We start from the raw sequence: 18,714 nt of genomic DNA, 5'->3' as shown, positions 1-18,714 counted from the left end.
GAAAAGAGATGAGCCCCGCAGGCCATGCTTTTTGATCAACTTTAATCAATTCTTATTTTATGTACACTAGATCACTAATCAGACTCCTCAGAGACTAGATTTCCTAGTTCCCACCCCACCAGAACCCACGGATCAAATGATGGAAGTCGGTTACAGTGCGTGTGCAACAGTCTGGACTGGAAAAGATGACAAAGATGACCAATACGGTTAGCCGGAATATGCATTTCCGTTGACGAAATGTACCAAACGGGCAAATCGCCCGCAGCACGATGATGACATGCCGGCTCGGCGTTCTTCCTTCCTCCGTCACGCCCCTCACGTACTGCTTCCTCAAAACCTCATGATCGCTGTATAAAAGCATGCGATCAACCTTAACGTCTACGTCCATCATCTTACGTGCTTTATCATCTCAGAAACCACCAATTTACCTCCTCGCGCATATAACCAGCCCTGTCGCAAGGTCGCAGAGCAGGTATTCTTCGTCAACGCTGTCAAGCTCCGCTAAGCTACTCAAGCATCAACCACCTCGTTTGAGCGCATTTCATACGCACACCATGGCTTCCGCAACCACCTTCTTCGACTTTGAACCTGTCGACAGTACGTTTTTGCTGATAAGCTCCTTGTCAATCCCCTATATAACATACGGGAGTAGTACTAACAGACCTCCTTGCAAATAGAGAAAGGCTCGCCTTTCCCCCTCACCCCGCTTAAGGGCAAGACCATCCTCGTCGTCAACACCGCCTCAAAGTGCGGCTTTACTCCCCAGTTCGAAGGCCTCGAGAAACTCTACCAGAAGCTCAAGACCAAGTACCCCGAAGACTTCACCATCCTCGGATTCCCTTGCAACCAGTTCGGCGGCCAGGATCCCGGCTCCAACGATGATATTCAGTCTTTCTGCCAATTGAACTACGGCGTTACGTTCCCCGTGCTGGGCAAGCTGGATGTGAACGGAAACGAGGCCTCGCCCCTGTGGACCTGGATGAAGGAGCAGCAACCCGGCCTGCTGGGCCTGAAGCGCATCAAGTGGAACTTCGAAAAGTTCCTGATCTCTCCCGAGGGCAAGGTTGTTGGTCGCTGGGCTAGTACCACCAAGCCCGAGTCGCTGGAAGACACCATCGTCAAGGAGATTGAGAAGTCACAGAAGAATGGATCGGCAGCTTCGGCTCAGGCTAAGGAGGGAGAGTCTGAGCAGGCTAAGTTGTCGTGATTTAGTTTTTCGGGGAGTGGGAGTCCATACGTTATACCATACTTCGTTATATGTATCTTAGTAGTGCTTCTTGTATGTACTTTTTTTTCTTTGGGGCACTTCCTGCCCACTAGCATGAAACTAGTGTCATGAGATTATAAATTAATCGCCATTATGCATTAATTTATGTATGCTTCTGTTTATCCACAAACTAGGCGTTGTCACCGCCCTTCGGGATCAGGTTCCGCAAAGAAAGGTCGTACACGACATCCTCAACCTTCTTGACCTGCACGGTGTTACCATTTATCCATTACATAATTTCCGGCATTAGATAAACTTACACTGTATTTAATCCCATCACTTCTCTTGCGCAGGATGTCGTTCTTCAGGTTCAAGAGCTGGAACCCGGCAAACAGATCCTTGATGAAACTTCCAATCTGCACCGGCCGTGCGTAATCCCCAAGAGTGACCGAGTTGACAGCAAGACGAGACTATGAACGTCAGTACATTTTAAGACAAGCAGACAACGAAAAGGAGATGAACAAACCAGTTCCTCGACCATAGAAATCAGGGCGAGCAGATACTCTTCGATCGTCAGATGGAACGCATCTTGTTCCTTAAGGTTGACGGGGACTAAACACCCACATTAGCATCATAGACCAAGGGCGTCAACCGCTTATGCAACATACCATCAAGGAACTTCCCAACCTCCTCAATAGTCAGGAACGACGCAGCACTACTACTCTTGTACTCCTCAAGCCCGCCCAAGTAAGCACAGAGCTCAATAGACGATACCTGATTCACAGTATTAGTCATCGTTACTATCTCTCACTAGGATTAAAGGACATGTAACAAACCAGATTTTGCAGTTCACGAGTCCACACGCCGTTATATTTGTAGAACGGGTGCTTGTCAGCCAAGGCCTTGAGCCGAGTGACTTGTTCTTTCTGGGCAAGGATTTCCTTTGTCGCCTCATCGAGGACAGGTTTCACTGATCTTATTAGCATATTAATCTTTTTCCTCTTTTTGAGGGAGCTACTTACACTGATTTGAGGGTGTGGAATGAGCTCGAGAGAGGATAGCCGTTGTGGAGCGTCCTGTTCTGATATGTTAATCGAGGCTCTGAGCATATCTCCACCCATAATATTAAATGGAAAAAGGATAATTGCAACATTGACGCGACGGACCATTTCTAGCAAGCGTCTGGACTATCTCATGGAGTTCCTGGTAATAGGTCAGATTGAGACTTCTGAAGCTCGAGCGGAAAAAGGCTTGGCACGTACATCGCGCACAGCAGCCTCTTCGTCGATCTTGGACTGGAGGCTCTCGAAAATGGTACGGTCAATCATTTTTTTTTATTTGTGTTATGGTTGAGTGGTCTTGTTGTTCTATATTTTCTTGTTGTAGGTGGGATTGGGTTGATGCGGATGGTCGACCTTACGTCAGGTAAAAATAAAGTGAAGAGATTGTGGGGCCTGAGGTTGTCCGCATTGTTGGCCGTAGTTGAATGAATCTTCTATTGCTATAGACTACACTCTAGTGTCTAAAAGACATAACATACTTACTCAATAGACATTATCCGTTGGAATCATTAATTGTTATGGTGTAGTATTACGAAGCAAAACAAGAATATACATGATCCATGAGGTAGATAGAAAACTGACGGTTTTATGCACCCAAATATATATTCTATGGAATATCCTAATGTCACCTTACTGAGATAAACCGAGGGATCGCGCTTACAGCATAAAGCGGAGAAGATAAGTATACGTCATGAACATTTTTCATTATCTTGATATTGGGCCCGAGAACACAGAGCAGCAGCCCAACCAACGACCGAAGCAAATCAGTACCGGTACCTCGTCGAGTAATCTAGAAATCGATTAGCTCAACATCAATCTACGTACTTGACAGAAGCTGCAACTCACCCTTTGGGCTAACCACGAGACCTCGTCCCTTCTTGGCACCCTTGTAGATCGTCTCAAGAATATCGATCAACTCTTGCTTATCCTCGAGCACCCAGTTCAATTTGTTATTGTTACCGGTACCGAAATCACACATCATGTGTTTGTTCCTATAGAAGAACATGATGGTCATTGGATCGAAGAGTTCGTACATGGTGTTGAACTCAGGGACCTCGTCAATGTCGCAGAGGTAAATCACGGCGAAATCTGGATGGAATGTTAGGTATTTGTTTATCTCACAAGGGTACTTCGTGCGCAGCAGAGCTGGTTTGGAGCTGGAGCGGAAGTCTTTTTTCTGTGATAGTTGGGTGAGGGTGCCCGACTCACTTTTGACCCGCTCGGCGATTTTGAAGAGAACTTCATCTTGGCGCATGCCTGGAGGACGGTTAGGACATCGTCGTAATTTGTGCATATAGCGAAAGGACTTACAGTCGACATCATGGTCGCGGCCAAATCGAATGACCTGTCCGTACTTGTCAGTCTGGGCATATATGGTGACGCGACTGCTAACTAGGTACGTACTACGAGTCGTTCTTCTTCAGAGAGAATGGCCTGGTCGACGTGCCAAGCGGTACGCAAATGCGGCAGGACGACGGAACCCATGGCGACGTTATGGCGTTATTGAGGGAAGAGTGATGTATATCAAAGTGATTGTAATGTAACTTGGGCAGGAAATGATACTTCAATATGTCACGTGCAACAATATTCTTCGACAACAAAAGTAGCTCTATATACGCAGCACATCACTTGGGGGAGCTATATACACACTAAAATGTTCCTCCATACAGTCTACTGGAATCTTCTTCTCCAAGCAGCCGGATATACCGACTGAATTGATGAAAAAGGAGTTCGCGTCTATCGGGGATAGTGTAAGCCCGATGACACTGTGTGGCAAGGCATGCGCAAGCACAGGGGCCCTGCCACGGAGACCAAAAATAAGATTAATCAATGTTGTGTTCCTATGGAACACTTTCAGAGATTAAACTGAAAAGAACAGATACTACACTTGATCTAAGCCAAAAGGCAAAGAGAGCTGGAGAAGAAAAGAAAAAAAATTCTAAAGATCGGGAGGTCTGCAGAGTATTTAAAGGGAAGGGCCAGTGGCCCGTGCGGGGCTAGTCAGCTAGTGTCTTCGTCCTCGGCTAAGCGAGAGGACAAACGAGACAAACTATTACTAATCAGGCGTTTGGTCAGATGATGGCTGGATACCCTAATCACCATCCAGCCCTAGTATGACTTCCCAATCCGGATTAGTCACTCGCACTCGCCGGTGGGATTGAAGGGCTCCACTAGCGAGAAGTTTTAGATCTCCATCCCTCTGCTATCTTCACTCCAGGCGCAGGATACTCATCTCTTTGCGACCAAGACTCCCTCGTCACCAACCCCCCTCAAATCAATCACAATGTCTCCCGCTACTGTATGTTGTCAATCCTGAAACTGCTTTGCTGTTCCCCCTGAGACGGCAGCCAGATGGTCTCTTCACATTAGCTTGTGCAGGATACCGTCCTGGACTCCCTGGGGATTCGACATTATGGAACAGTAGGCTAATCGCAAAATTTCGGTGAATAGGCTCGTGGTCGCAAGGCCCAGAAGGTTACCCAGAAGGTATGTCTTGAGATTAATTCACAAGCTAATCAAACAATTCGACGATCGCTAACATGCTATCTCTGTAGTATGTCATCAACGCTTCTCAGCCCGTGAGCGACAAGATCTTCGACATCTCCGCTTTCGAGAAGTTCCTTCACGACCGCATCAAGGTCGAGGGCCGTGTCGGCAACCTCGGTGACAAGGTCGTCATCTCCCAGGTCGGTGATGGCAAGATCGAGGTTGTTGCCCACATCCCCTTCTCTGGTCGCTACCTCAAGTACTTGTAAGTTGCTCGCATCCGCCGCATGATACCCGCGACCGTGATACTAACGGCCACCCAGGACCAAGAAGTACCTCAAGAAGCAGCAGCTCCGTGACTGGCTCCGCGTTGTCGCCACCTCCAAGGGTGTCTACGAGCTCCGCTTCTACAACGTCGCCAGCGAGGAGGCTGACGAGGATGAGGAGTAAATGTCTCCTCTCTCGGATAAAAAAAATCAAACAAAGGACCAGACTCGAGTGCGCTCACATCAGGGGGTTTCCATATCTGGACGGGAGCGATATCTTAATGGGAGTCGGTGCTTTGGGTCCGGTTTGGAGGGTTATAGATGCGGTTGGTCGGGAGCGCTCCGACACGGCTCTGCGGCGTGATATACCCGCCGGGTTGCCTCAACCTGAAAAGGTGGCATTCCATGGCTAGCCTCGTCGCATCCAACGTGTTGGTGTAATATTTCTACTCATGACGTTACGACTGGTAGATTTGAATTGATCCATCTATCTCCCATTTGCTCCTTATATCCACGTAGACTGCATAGAAATCGCCTTTTGTCGGGTATCATTTAGTAAAATCAGCTATGATGTGGAAATCCTAAGTTAAACCAAATCAGAACTGGTCCTCTTCTGTCCGGCTCCAGGTCCAAGTCGCCATATCGGACCAGTATCATCTGTTGCACCGGCCGGAGGGACAAGTTTATCATCCTGAATAATCCATCCCTTTGTCTTTAACACCTTCCAAGATTCTGCGGCCTTGACCCGGACCAAGTCCCCAGTGGCAATCGCATCCTCTTTGGAATCATGGCCACGATTCCCTCCAGTCTGTATGTGCCTATCAAGGTATTTTCTGGATAGAGTTTTAAGGCTCATGCGGTTGGGTAGGCCTGCTCCGACTGGGTATAGTATAACGGTATCAATAACGGTAGGATGGATAATACGGCAAACGTTGAGGTCATTGTCAATGGCATGCCCTATTAGAGGTGTCTCTGGTTGTAGCAGCTGGAACAACAGAGTCCTTGCTGCTGCGGGAGATTCCACTACTTGTAAAGGCGTTAATTTTACCTCTCCATCCTCGCTGGCAGATGAAATGACCGGCGTAGCTGAGCCATCGTGGGGTGCCGCGTTATTATAATGTTCGGGGAAGACACCAGAAAATCGCGAGTTTAGGTCAAGAATCTCCCCCATAGGCCTGACAATAACATCGAGGAGCTCCTTGCCCTCGGGCCAACTAACAGCCGTGAGCCGGATCAGCTCCAGTCCCAAGGTGGTGTATCCCATCTCACAGTCGAAACATACTGGTGGAAGGGGGCCCTTGTCTGGTTGCGCGGGAGTCTTCTCGAATTGAAGAATGGACGCCAGCCGCTTCGCCTCCGACACTTTGAAGACATGGGTATCGCCTTTGGTACATCCAGAAGAAGTCCCCAGGGTCTCATTGCAGCAAGTGAAATAAGCCTCCTTATGGCCAGTAATATGATCTGTTCGCTTCTTTGGAGGGTAAAACGGCTTGCCAGGGTGGTATGTGCACTGCCCTCCTGTTGTCAACGAACCATCCTCACGGCGGCCAGGAAAGACCTGGAATCTTCCACCACATCGATCACACTTTTCCCATCCTTTAGACTCGATGACCCCTTTCCTTGCGACCTCAATCTCCTCGTCTGTGGGTGGTTTTGTCACGTAGCCATATTGTTCCAGTCCTACAAGAGGCGTGACTAGTCTTCCTGCAATTGCTATTTCCTCTTTGATGCTCAGGCCAGTTGTGAGAACAGTAGGCTTCTGGTCTGCTTCACTAGGCGCTGTCTTGTAATATCTCTCATTGAGATGAGCTTTGACCTCTTTCACCCAATCTTCCTTGCTCATCTTCGAGAGTTTAACAATGCGGAGTTTGATCACGTTGCCGTATACACTCGCATTCCCTTTTGCCGTCTTCTCCTCTTCATCCAGAGCCATCGTGATGAGTTCGTTTGGCGTTAAGATTATGCTTTTATCTTTATTTTCTTTGTCCTTCGCTATCTTGGCATTCAGGGCTGACATAGCAGCATGAAGCTTCGTCAAAATAGATAGCCGCACGCCATGAGACACCGGCGCTTTGGCCAACATCCTAGGATTCAGACTCTCGCGGGGAGCTTTGCGTAGCGGGGGACGTTGCTCCGGTTTTGCAGATGCCGATACCTCGCGCTTCGCTGTTGACAGCTCGGCCTTAGAAGGAGGCGGAGAGACATCTCTAGATATAGACTGAAGTTTCGCAGTGGTTTGGCTTGTTGTTTGGGCCTTAGTACTGGCCTTCTTTGTCGGTGTAGCTTTTTGATCACTAGTTTCGTACTGAAGTGAAGGTGAAGGTTTGTCTTCCTTCTTGGCACTGCCAGCCTCGGCCGTGATCTGAAGCTTTTGTTTCTTGAGGGGTGGCGCCTCCTGAGTAGCAGTGAGCTCCTTTTCTGACTGCGTACTCTTGGCGCTTTTGTCGACTTCTGCGGGTGGGTTGGTAATTTCGTGAGAGAACATGCAAGTCAAGAGAGCGCATTCCTGGCCCTGAGGACAGGGGATATCCTTGAACAAGCCTAGCGGAGTAAACATTGTGATTGTATCAAGGTTGTTGTAGGCTGATCATAAAATGAAAGAATGCAAACTGATGGCATAAATATGGCCGAGATAGTATTTAGGCTCTTACTACTGAGGCCTTGCTGAGGCGTAACTGGTCACCACAGAAGTATGACCACAGATGTCTCAGGCCAATTGCGTGTGCAAGTTAGACAAAGCTGGTCATTTCCAGCATGTTTTTATTCTGGAGTGTTTTCGATCTGGCCTAAATTGGTGGACGAGAAGTAGCAATAGAACGCCAGCCTTTTCTCAGTTCCAGTCGGTTTTAATGAATTACTGCATCGGAAGAAAAGCCTAGTGACCTCGTCTGCAAGGAGGACAGGGTATATAGCATATACCTTCGAGTACAATGAAGTGCATCATCTAGAGAACAGTATATGTGGTGAATCGCGGTGCTTCGAACAAACGATGCAAACGTCGCAAATCTCTTGCCGTATTGGTAAGGCATCAACGTTGATGTATAGCAGCAGTCGACAAGGTACAGATATACTGCGTGCGTGTAGCTGAGAAACACTTCGAATGGTAGATGATGACTATTCGAAGGAATACAAGGAATAAGGGGATTGCGAAATGCTGACTTTAATCATGATGTCAATCAAACTATGCTGCTATCTTGACTGATGTATATATTTCGCAACACAGTAGCATTCAAACCCAAGGGCCACGAGCTTCTATCCATAAAACCACACACGCAGCATGACAACTGGAATGATAACTATAAGTCTTTTGTAATCTATCTCAGACATACCCGCCTAGACCCCCAGATTCACTAGATATTCGCCAGTCTCTTATCGTGCAGCTATTGAGAATAGACCCACGTGATTTCCCTGGTTTGAAACGCTTTGATTGGCCCAAGCGCGCCGGTGTAGGTACGCCATCAGTGTTGCCTCCGATGTTGCACTTATCAGTTCAGCAATCAATCATGCCCCTGAGAAGGCGATGTAGTAGGATCCAGCACTTTGCCATTGATAGACTTTTCCTTCATCTTCTCAACCTATATACCAAAGTCATATACACGAACAGCATTACAAGAAGACTTGTCATAGCGCAGGAACTGAATTAGGCAGACATCTGCTTGGTAATCACTATAGATAACCATCTACAGACGACGGAGAACATCCGTTGATCCTCTACCGAAGGAACTCACAACATATACAGAACATAGATATATACAAGGGACTAGCAATCCTTTCTATGAACTATGGGCCCAAGTAACCACCAGGAGGACGAGAGCGGCATTCCGCGGAAAGCGACCACCTTTGTGTCTTGATCCATGGGTAAGGGCATGGTATCGAACCGGCCACCACGACATCTGCTAATAAATACTATGGCAGATTCTGGGGCAACCCCTCTCATATGGACCACCTAGCAGCGTCACTGCGCCAGCGATACAGTGAGGACCGCCTCCACGTTCTTGTCGCAGAGCGCAACATCGGAAATCTCACATACGATGGGATCGAAGTCGGCGGCGAGCGGGTTGCTCACGAGATCGAAGAAACGCTGGGTACATTAGCCGACCAAGGATGTCCTATCCGGAAACTGAGTGTCGTCGGGTACTCATTTGGAGGCCTGCTAGCCAGATATGCAATAGGATTGCTCGACGCACGAGGGTGGTTCGATAAACTAGAGCCAGTCAACTTCACAACCTTCGTGTCGCCACATGTTGGCGTGCGGATTCCCCGACAGGGTGTCTGGGGCTATATCTGGAATAACGTAGGGCCCCGGCAGGGGTCTATATCAGCGCAGCAGTTGTTCTTGGTTGATTCTTTTGGGGACTCGGGGCGGCCGCTGCTTAGCATTTTGGCGGATCCGGATAGTATCTTCGTGCGGGCTCTGGCAAAGTTCAAGAACCGCAGTCTTTATGGGAATGTTGTCAATGATCGCACTACCATCTTCTATACTACCACGCTTTCGTTGGTGGATCCCTTTCGTGATCTGGGCGACGCGCAGGTTAATTATGTTAAGGGGTATGAGCCTGTTGTAATTGACCCAGATATGTACTTTCTGCCTTCGGCGGAGGTGAAAGAGTCTTTGCCATTGGCTTCGCGTGCATGGGGGCAAATAACGAGATTTTTCACCACGGCCTTGTTCTGGGCCTTTATTGCTCTGTTCTTATCCATCGTCCTTCCGCTTTTCTTCTTGCACTCTATCTCCCAGTGGTCCCACAGTCGAGAACGAGTCCGGCTACACGAGGAAGGAGAGAGCGCAACGCTCTTCAGGCAATACCGGTTGCCTCACGTCATGGTAAAGCAAATGCAAAGCGCCATAGAAGAAGCATACGAGGACGTCGGGTTCAGCCAGGACCCCGAATATCTCTCCACCACAAGCAACAGCAGCTCAGCAGATTCAATCAGGCGACGGAACTCCCCCAGTCTGAAAGCGAAAGAAGCTGCAGGGCACAAACCCAGCTCCAGCACCATCCAAGAAGCTTCCCCGCCAACACCAGAGCATGGCCAACCAAACAGCACCCGCGAAGCAACTGCAGATGATGCCATCAGCAAGAAGGGCCGAGCATATCCCACCCTCGCCCTGACGCCAGCCCAGCTCTCCATAATCGAGTCGCTCAACTCCGTGGGATTCCGCAAATACCCGGTCTACATCCACAACCATCGACATACCCATGCAGCAATCATCGTGCGGGCCCCTAAGCCGGGCTTCGACGAAGGCAAGGTAGTCATCAAGCATTGGCTCGATACAGAATTCCAGATCTAAACGGGGACCCATCGAAAATGCGGGGTGCGGAAATAGTCGCATGTTTGCAAATCCCATCGAGTCCTCGTATAGGAAACATCAGAAGAGGACACGGTTAGTAATAAGCGTCCTGAATGGATCCGCCCCCGCTCCAACGAGCGCCGGTGCTTGTCCGGTCCTGGGCATGAGGGGTCAGTGGTTCATCCTCGCCAATATCAACCTGCTTTATACGTTACTACCAGGAGTAGCGCATATCCATGGTTCTCTATACCCAAGCAGAAGCGCAAGGCTGAATCAAAGGTCACCAATACACTCTCCGATCCAACGGTAGGCGGGACCCGCCCTCCATGAATGCCCCCGGGCTATTCTCGCGCTCAGACAAAATTAGACTAGATGACCTCTTCCGCTGAGTTCCTCCTCCTGGCGCTGTGACGTCTGCTTGCATATCATAGGGTATGGTGCAGTGCTATTGAACTTAATATTCGGAATTGCCTGTTCTGTCTCTCCCGATGCGTGTGAGGCTTCAAAAATTGGTCTCGGCGTTACGGATGCTACGGTGCTTGTAGGAGGCTGATTCGACGTCACGCCAGGTGTTCATAATATGAGTCTCTACTATACCATGAAGGACGTGCGTTTATGTCATTGATGACGTTTAGTGAGGAGAGATGGAGGTGGTCGCTATAGACCAGCTGAAACTATTTGTAACTTTAGATTGTTGTCCACAGCATGCTGATAGATCATAGAAACAGAGCAGATGATGGATATACTGTCCATAATTCAATAAATCACAAAGTCTATCGGGTCGCACATATCTGATCGCCGAAATGGCTTTCATGGTACTGTGAACCTAAACGATCGTCCTAGGATCAATGCGCACTGAATGACATCTATCCCTGATCTTTGGAAATTCGTGTCCGAGAAGTAGACCGAACATAATGGTGTTGAAGCAACCAAAGATGAAAGCAGACTGGCATGCCTGGGAATCATAAAGCATTGTAAACTGAGAAACAAACTGTGCACAGCACGAAAGATAAGAAATATATAGATGAAATGGGATATCAATAAATGTAGATTTAGATGAACGTAAAATCCAAAAGTTTCCTGGTGAATGCCAATCAATGGTTCTTAGCAGACTCCGAGTCGATGCCGGAGTCGACATCATCATCTGCGATGGCGGACTCGTTGGCCTGCTTGCTGAGTTCACGTTCCATAGCAAACTTGACAGCTTCCAACACATTGTCGGTAGTCTTCTTGGGCGGGTAGCGGGGAATAGTACCCTCCTGGTAGACACCTGTCTTAACAAGAATTGAGTACCAGTGGGAGTCACTGATCTTGTCGAACTCGTTGGTACCACGGATATCTGACTCCGGGGTGTCACCGACAAAATAGACGGTGTTTGGCGGACTGTTGATACCGTGGGTGTCCTTGCGCCACTGGCGAAGGAGGCGGGTGGCGAACTCATATGTTCCCAGTTGAGGCTTGCCAAACGCAATTGTATTTAAGTCCTTTCCAGTGACGGCTTTGTAGAGCGCCTCTAGAGAAGCCCTGAGGGCACCCATGCCAATACGAGAATGCTCATGAGAGGTGGACCACACAACATCATTGTGGGAAAAGAACACGGGTGGACCCTCGTCGAAGGTCTCAGAGCGTGTACCGAGACGTCCATTCTTCGACATGAGAACGTCTAAAATGATCTGCTGATCACCAGCCCAGTCTCGGCTGTCGGCAAAAACGAAGATGGCATCAATGTTGGTTTGACTGAAATCTCGGACGCGAGAGTTCTTGTACTCCTCCTCTGTCAAGCTCCGGAATGGGGTAGTGTCGTGCCTCGTCTTGATGATATCCCCCGGAGTGATGACATCCTTAAAACCATAGCCCTCGGCGACAATGCGGCATTTCTCGCCTACACCACCAACGACAAGAACGGTATTGTACCGCGTCGCCATCTCCCGCATGGGGGTGTGGCCACAAATGAATTGACCCGGCGAGACTTCCAGTTCAAGTTGCCGGCTTAGATCCAAGCATCGTTCTTCTTCAGTCTTGCCTCCGCCATTTGTGACGAAGATATAAGGTCTAGAAGAAAGGTAAATTTTTAGTTTATGCCATGGCACGCAATTTAGTAGACAATGTCATTTGGCGCAAGGGAAAATTTCTATAGAGAATGCTTACATCTTAATTCCATATGGGTTGGCTCCATTGATATATTTGAGTGCCTCAACGGCCGCAGGGATCGGTTCCCCTCCCCTGATCAGAACGCCGTCAATATCAAAGGCCAGCGCAAACTCATCGGTGGTGGTCAAAGGCCCTCGTGGGACCGGCGACGCAACGCGGGGCGACCCCTCATCAGATGAAATCTCATCATCTAAGTGTTGCTTGGCCATTTCCATTGCGATAGCCGTTTCGTGAGAATCAGTGGTGGCCATCAAATGCTTGGGAGGAACGACCACATTGGGGCCGCCATAAAGGTCGGCTTGCACGGCGTCCAAGCTGGATAGCCGGCGGACCCTTTGGGCACCTAGACCGTCGGCGGTCGTCATCTTCGTTCCTATAATTGTGGGTAACACTACGGATGACCTCAGATAGTGGAGGCTGTGGAGCGCCCTGTGTGGGACCGGCCAGCAGAAGGCGAAACCGTTAACGCTGAAGATCGATCACCACTTCTATCGACGAGATCGTCTCGAAGCCGAAACCACAGCTCGATAACGAATCAAGTTTTAAGGCAATCAATGGGCAGGGTTCCGTGACAGGAACCAGCTTCTACCAGACAATGGAATAGAGAAAGAGAAGAGAAGACCGGGATTATGCAGCACTCTAAGAGTCTTTAATAGAAGAAAGAGGGAGTGATTGACCAAGTGGAGTGGAGAGAGAGGGTCAAGGTTGCGAGGATGAAGCCATTAATATAAAGGCAGGGCACAGCGGGTGGAGTGAAGAGCAGCGCCTGTTTGGTTCATGGTCAATGCAACCCGTGGCTCCAACATCAACCGCGTCTGGACGAATGCCTTTTAGAAATGGAATCATGCATTAACGTGCTCAGGGAAGAGACTCCTCCGAAAGGAAAGTTTACCGTAGCTCTCCGGTCCATTCCAGGCAGCGACAGCATGATTGATTATTTGTGCTGAAGGGATGCCACATTCTGATTTGCTCGACGCAATGATCAAGGCGCCCACCGAGTCGTAAACCATAGGACGCCGGTGCTCGATCGCTCGAAGATGGTGGAGTTGATGTGCAGTAGAGGGGTATCAAAGTGGATCCGCGCAGGAAGGCATCCTGACAATTATCTTCGGATCGTCGTTGATATCATCGGAAAGGAAGATTGGGAGAGTGGCTGTGGTTACGGAAGATGATGTGGGTGTTTTTCTTGTTCTGTGGTGGTGGTGGCTTTACCCTTTACGTTTCTCGATACGTCAATTCATACGGAGTACCTCGATTACCTTTTGGTCAGATAAAATGTACCATGTCCCACGGTGTCTTCTGTACCGTAGTACCAGTACCGTACAGGCAGTACCGTGTACTGAGAACAATCCGCTCAATGGAATGCATGCCTCAGGTATGGAGTTGATCATTGTTGATCTCTGGTTGACAGCTACAAGAATATGGAGAGCATCGTGAATCTTGGATCCACTTCTCCATACTGTGGAATCGTTACCAAATTAGAAATACTACATACACAGTACAACACCCGACCAAACATGGCAGAATCAAAAGCATTCTCTTCAGCACATGAATAGTTGGAGTCTGAGTCATTTATTTTATTAACTAGTATTATTATTATCTAATTTTGATTTTCTTTTTTCGTTTCATCTCAACTTCCCTCCCCCTTCGCTTCCTTCTCTTTGTCTCAACCATCCATCTTCGCCCTCCTTCACACACCCTCCTCCGAGTTCCCCCCCAAAATGAGGGAATTTCTCATCTTAACAGCCGCCCCTGACGTCACTGCGGGCGATATCTCCGAGTAGAATGTTTGAAGAGAAGCATGCAGTCAATATCCATTACGGCGATGGCGCAGGCACAGATACCAGGCAACCTATGAGGGTTGGTTGCCCAGCCGAGTCCCGCGGCCTAGTGAAGAGTCGTATGCGTTCATTGGACCCAACCCCGAAAGATCCTCGCCAGAAAAGACGCTGCTGCGCTGCAACGTCCTGAAATGGTTTACAAGGTGCGGCCATCAGCCTCAGTCAGCCATTTTTCGAAACCTTGCTGCATGTGATCTTGACGGGATGACTTGGCCTTAGCGTCTGTCTGTGGGGTTGGGACCAGCGTCGCCATTATGGCCAAAGTCGATAGTTAGAATCCCTATCGCACAGTATGGAATGTTGCTTCTTCCTTGCTATTTCTCTCGTTCTCTTCGCTGAGGTACGTTACCGGCGTCTGCAAGAATGATGTGGCACCGGCATGGTATGTGTGCTCTGCTTTGAGAATTACCTCCGATGGTTTGCGATAAGCGAGGTTTGGCCCCCTCTAGTCTTTGTTGTACTTGTCCAAAGTCTATTCGGTAATTAGATTAAAGAACGGAACAAAACAAAGAAAGAAAGAAAAGTCTGAGGAAGATGAATAAGTAGTCAGGTGAGCAGTATACTACAAAGAACCAGTCCATCCTCCATGCTCAACACTCTCCAACTAGGTACCCATCCGAAGGACATACTTTTCCCCTCTATCATTATCAAGAAACGGTATTCTATGAATATATACATAGTACACGGGCCTTCACCAGGAATTCAGCCACTACATACTTTATGGAAAGAACAAATACAACAAGAAAGGAATGAACAAAGCTGGTCGTCAGTCTACCCGAAGGATCAAGTCAGAGCCTCTCCTTGATGGCGTCAGGTTGCGCTCTGATGATGAACGCTTTTTCTTTGCCATGCGTCCCTGTATCTCCGTCGAGGACCGGTCACCAGACAACCTGTACGGTCTAGGTCCGGACGGAGAGCTACGGCTATGTCCATTCCAATAATCATCTGGTGAGTAAGGAATGGTCAATTCCTTGGGCTGTGGCTTGCCTCGCCGTATTTGCACGCGTTTGATATCATCACGCCGCACGATCCTAGGCCTAGAGACAATTTCCCGGGCTGGACTAACGGCCCGGGAAAACGGCATTCGGGGAAACTTTACAGACGCATCTTCGTCGAAATAGTTTCGTCGCTGGCCGTCATTCTTCGGTGTTCGAATTTCTCGTACAGGAGTGAGTGGTCTGAAGTTTCCAGAATGTCGAGACGTTCGATGGGACCCCGAGCTTTCATTAATATTGATGGTCTCAAATTCGTCACTGGAGCTGTCTAATAAGTTGTCTTTTGTGTCGACCTCCTGATCTAAATGACGAACTGCGTTGCGAGATACCGGTGGCTCAGGAAGAGCTCTAGCAGTCTCCACATCAAGGCCCCGCAAGTAATCACCGACATACCCATTGCGCTCTGTGTTGTACGGCTGTGGACCTAGGGGTGATGATTTTCCGTATAAATCACTTTGATAAGGGACCTGTACCCCTTCACCAGCACTAACATAGACTGGCTTTTTTGGACAGCCTGAACCGATGGGAATGACGGTATTATTCCGCGCTCGAAAGGCATGAAACAATGCACGTGGGTTATCAGGGAGCCCTACTCTTGGGGGCCGCTTGTACTGCCGATTATTCCTGTATGGAACTTGCATGTTTGCATATGTCGGATATTGCCTGTTACCACCAAGGAAACTCCTTGGTCTGGTGACATCCTCTTCGAACAATGTGTCACCACTAGTGGGCCTTGTGTATTTCGGTTGACTCAGCCGCAATGGTTCCGGGCAGAGTGTGTATACCGGCTTGTCAGGCAATAGGTCGGAGACTGTCCGCGGGGATGACTGACTGACAGAGGGCTCGAGATCTGAGCTAGAGGATATAGCAAAGCCAATCCTTCCTGGGCTGTCTATCCCCGTGGAACCATAACGATAGTCGTCACCCGGACCTGTGACAACGACTGCTGGGTTCTGAGGACCAGGCTGAAATGGAGACATAAGTCTAGAAGTCTCCGTGTCCCCGTGTCCTGCACCGGATGAGGGGTTGGGCCCTGGAGTCGGACGTCTTGGAGGTAGTGAGAAATCGGGTGGTTCCGCCATAGCACCTCCAATCTCAAAGAAATCATGGTCCTTTGGTTGCTGATACCGCCGTTTCATTTTTCTGCAACAGAAAAATACTATAACCCCAAGGATAAAAAATCCCGCAATACCAGAAGAAACTGACACCCCTATCACAGCACCTGCATTGAGACTACTCTCCTTACCGGCAGCTGCTCCCGATGTTGCATTGTGGGTTGTCTGTGAGCTGCTAGCAGTACTTGAGGTACTTTGCTCGGTATCCGTTGCTGATACTGGACTTTGAAATGTGGTGAAGGTAGTCGATGGATGCCCGGTCTGCGGTGGTGTAGGATCCGTCGGGGTAGTCAAACTAGAATTAGGCGAGTGTGTCTCGGTAGCGGGAACGCTCGTAGGCGATAGTACAGACACAACCGTGGCAGTGATTGTAGCATGTGTACGAGGCAACGCTCCGGGTACCGAATCACAAATGCTGTAGACACTTGAATTGAGCGCCACTTCAATTGAGCAGAACGAGAAGCCGCAGCGTAAGGCCGCCTCCCCCAGCGTATAACCGCTTTTTGTATTCGTTTTACATAGACAGCTGATATCTGACACAGACGAGCACGCATTATTCGGATAATCAGTGTTTATAAAACTCTCGACGCAGTTTAGAGCACAATCGGGTACGGTATCGAGCCGGGCTGCCGGGAGTTTCTGGCCATATGCGCCTAGAGCTAGCAGAGGTAGAGCTAATGACAGAAATAGGGTGGGTAGCCGTTGAAGAAGAGATGATAACATATTGCAGTACCTGATTAGATCCGAACTCATCAGAAAACCATACAACTCCAATGCAGAAACTCTAAGGGAAAAGAAGGACAGAACGTTAATTAGCTTTATAGATATCATCAACTCACCACAGCCTCAATATCGCAAGGTGATGTCTGCTTCAGGAGTCATATCCACTTATAGGATACCATGCTAAGGAAGTGGACAAGGTGAATCGGATGAAACTTGACGGTATACAGTCGCAATAGTGGCACAGACAGTGTAGGCAAGGTGATACTGCAGAGATGTGAGGTCAGGACTGAAAGGGACGACATGAAAAAGTCCATGATTAAAGCTTAGCATGGTCAATGCCATATTGAGGTCATCCTACTCCCTGCGGCGTCAAAAAGATCATCGTCTCTCGTCATGGCGCTGAGTGGCCATGGGCAGAGAAAGGCCTGGATCTGAGACGAGCCCCATCAACAACACATCTGTAAGCGCCCTCATGAAACGTAAATAACCTTTTGACTTGACCCAATTACCAGAATAGCCTGTAAAAGCATGCATTAAAGTGGGTAAGCGCTTTGTTTGGGCGAGAGGGACGCAAACAAGCTCGGTACGCGCCGTGTTGGCGCCGATGCTGCAGAGCCTACGAAGCATGATGTCAGATCCGCCGACTCCAAATATAGATGACTTTTTGTAGGTCGCAACACATCTAACCCTTTGGTGGTACTATGGAAGACCGAAGGACTGAGTTGACAAATAAGAAATATGACAATTTTTCTATCTGATGAATGGTGAGTGCAGTCGATTCAGCCTTCATCGTTATTGCGTCCCCAAGACGTACACCGTAATAGGAGCTTTATCATACGGCACAGGCGAGGAAACCCATTTCAGAAATCGTCATTAGTACTTAGAGCTACCGAGTGGTTTTTTCGTCATCCCATAAGATCGTACCTGAAGAATCCTTCGCCTTCCTGATTGGGCAATACCCACATAAGTCCGGGGTATAGGAACTAAAGCTTATTTGAACCCTTCTTAGCTGGCTCTGATAATACCTTCCTTATCGCAAGGTTACACTCTAAAGCGATGTATGGCTCCAGCTGCTTCTGACCACCGAGGATTAGACCATAGAATAGTCGCATCTCTCCCCTACTACACTCACATTATGGAACGGAGCATCTACTATGCCATGCCATAATGTCCGCTAGCTGACCATTAAGAAAGCATCCCGGTCTGCATAATTTATTCAGTCTCGATTACGGTGGATGGGTCTAATCTATCGATAACCTACTGGCTAACCCTAGCTTCGATCAATTTGGTCTCCTACGCCGGAAGCTTAACTCGGGAGAGTATCCCTGGGTTTTAGTGGGTATGTCCTGCAGGGTATACTCAATTGGAGTATGCTACTTCCACAAGCATCGTGGCCTATGCTTTTGTTCCTGAGAGCGCCAGCCCCGGTGGTGGTGTTGGCTGGCTCAGATTAGTGCGATGTATTGGCTCCGAGAGGGTTTACCCTTTTCTTTTCGAATCCTATTTATCTTATTATTATTTTCTTTCCTCCATTTGGAAGCTGGAACTATGTTCAATATGCGAATATATTTGAAT

General features: G+C 48.6%; 8 protein-coding genes across 8 annotated transcripts; 3 read left to right on the top strand and 5 right to left on the bottom strand.

Moving 5' to 3' along the window:
- Nucleotides 1–356: 356 nt before the first annotated feature.
- On the top strand, nt 357–1,377 carry ANOM_003965 (glutathione peroxidase). The gene is made up of 2 exons (XM_015549222.1): nt 357–597; nt 678–1,377. The coding sequence occupies exons 1-2, from the start codon at nt 360–362 to the stop codon at nt 1,205–1,207; spliced, it is 768 nt and encodes a 255-aa protein (XP_015408228.1). The 5' UTR covers nt 357–359; the 3' UTR covers nt 1,208–1,377.
- A 20-nt stretch (nt 1,378–1,397) lies between these two features.
- Nucleotides 1,398–2,535, bottom strand: ANOM_003964 (translin; the record flags this gene model as incomplete). The annotated part of the gene is made up of 8 exons (XM_015549221.1): nt 1,398–1,472; nt 1,528–1,677; nt 1,734–1,819; nt 1,876–1,981; nt 2,044–2,177; nt 2,230–2,283; nt 2,374–2,410; nt 2,470–2,535. The coding sequence occupies 8 exons, from the start codon at nt 2,533–2,535 to the stop codon at nt 1,398–1,400; spliced, it is 708 nt and encodes a 235-aa protein (XP_015408229.1).
- Nucleotides 2,536–2,862: 327 nt separating this feature from the next.
- ANOM_003963 (DIM1 family thioredoxin-like protein) lies at nt 2,863–3,753 on the bottom strand (the record flags this gene model as incomplete). The annotated part of the gene is made up of 4 exons (XM_015549220.1): nt 2,863–3,058; nt 3,115–3,525; nt 3,580–3,613; nt 3,673–3,753. The coding sequence occupies 4 exons, from the start codon at nt 3,751–3,753 to the stop codon at nt 3,033–3,035; spliced, it is 552 nt and encodes a 183-aa protein (XP_015408226.1). The 3' UTR covers nt 2,863–3,032.
- Nucleotides 3,754–4,435: 682 nt separating this feature from the next.
- ANOM_003962 (60S ribosomal eL22 domain-containing protein) lies at nt 4,436–5,517 on the top strand (the record flags this gene model as incomplete). Its single annotated transcript, XM_015549219.1, has 4 exons — nt 4,436–4,567; nt 4,720–4,755; nt 4,824–5,020; nt 5,079–5,517. Coding segments are annotated over 4 exons (459 nt in total), but the record flags the coding sequence as incomplete, so codon positions are not given.
- A 90-nt stretch (nt 5,518–5,607) lies between these two features.
- On the bottom strand, nt 5,608–7,578 carry rex3 (putative RNA exonuclease Rex3; the record flags this gene model as incomplete). The annotated part of the gene is made up of 1 exon (XM_015549218.1): nt 5,608–7,578. The coding sequence occupies one exon, from the start codon at nt 7,576–7,578 to the stop codon at nt 5,608–5,610; it is 1,971 nt and encodes a 656-aa protein (XP_015408224.1).
- Nucleotides 7,579–8,958: 1,380 nt separating this feature from the next.
- ANOM_003960 (lipase ROG1 family protein) lies at nt 8,959–10,314 on the top strand (the record flags this gene model as incomplete). The annotated part of the gene is made up of 1 exon (XM_015549217.1): nt 8,959–10,314. One exon carries the CDS (start codon nt 8,959–8,961, stop codon nt 10,312–10,314), a length of 1,356 nt encoding a protein of 451 aa, XP_015408225.1.
- Nucleotides 10,315–10,965: 651 nt separating this feature from the next.
- On the bottom strand, nt 10,966–13,126 carry ANOM_003959 (phosphatidyl synthase; the record flags this gene model as incomplete). The annotated part of the gene is made up of 2 exons (XM_015549216.1): nt 10,966–12,366; nt 12,463–13,126. Coding segments are annotated over 2 exons (1,368 nt in total), but the record flags the coding sequence as incomplete, so codon positions are not given.
- A 1,946-nt stretch (nt 13,127–15,072) lies between these two features.
- ANOM_003958 (uncharacterized protein) lies at nt 15,073–17,139 on the bottom strand (the record flags this gene model as incomplete). Its single annotated transcript, XM_015549215.1, has 1 exon — nt 15,073–17,139. One exon carries the CDS (start codon nt 17,137–17,139, stop codon nt 15,073–15,075), a length of 2,067 nt encoding a protein of 688 aa, XP_015408240.1.
- Between the last annotated feature and the right edge of the window lie 1,575 nt (nt 17,140–18,714).

Source organism: Aspergillus nomiae (assembly GCF_001204775.2).
Source record: "Aspergillus nomiae NRRL 13137 chromosome Unknown contig00085, whole genome shotgun sequence".
In the NCBI taxonomy this organism is placed as follows: Eukaryota; Fungi; Ascomycota; class Eurotiomycetes; order Eurotiales; family Aspergillaceae; genus Aspergillus; species Aspergillus nomiae.
This window is presented reverse-complemented; position numbering and strand designations above follow the sequence as displayed.

Bases quoted from the DNA above. Each gene is read 5' to 3' on its own strand.
- ANOM_003965 (XM_015549222.1), top strand. From the start codon at position 360: ATGCGATCAACCTTAACGTCTACGTCCATCATCTTACGTGCTTTATCA. The intron at 598-677 runs GTACGTTTTTGC...CCTTGCAAATAG, and splicing joins CGACTTTGAACCTGTCGACA to AGAAAGGCTCGCCTTTCCCC.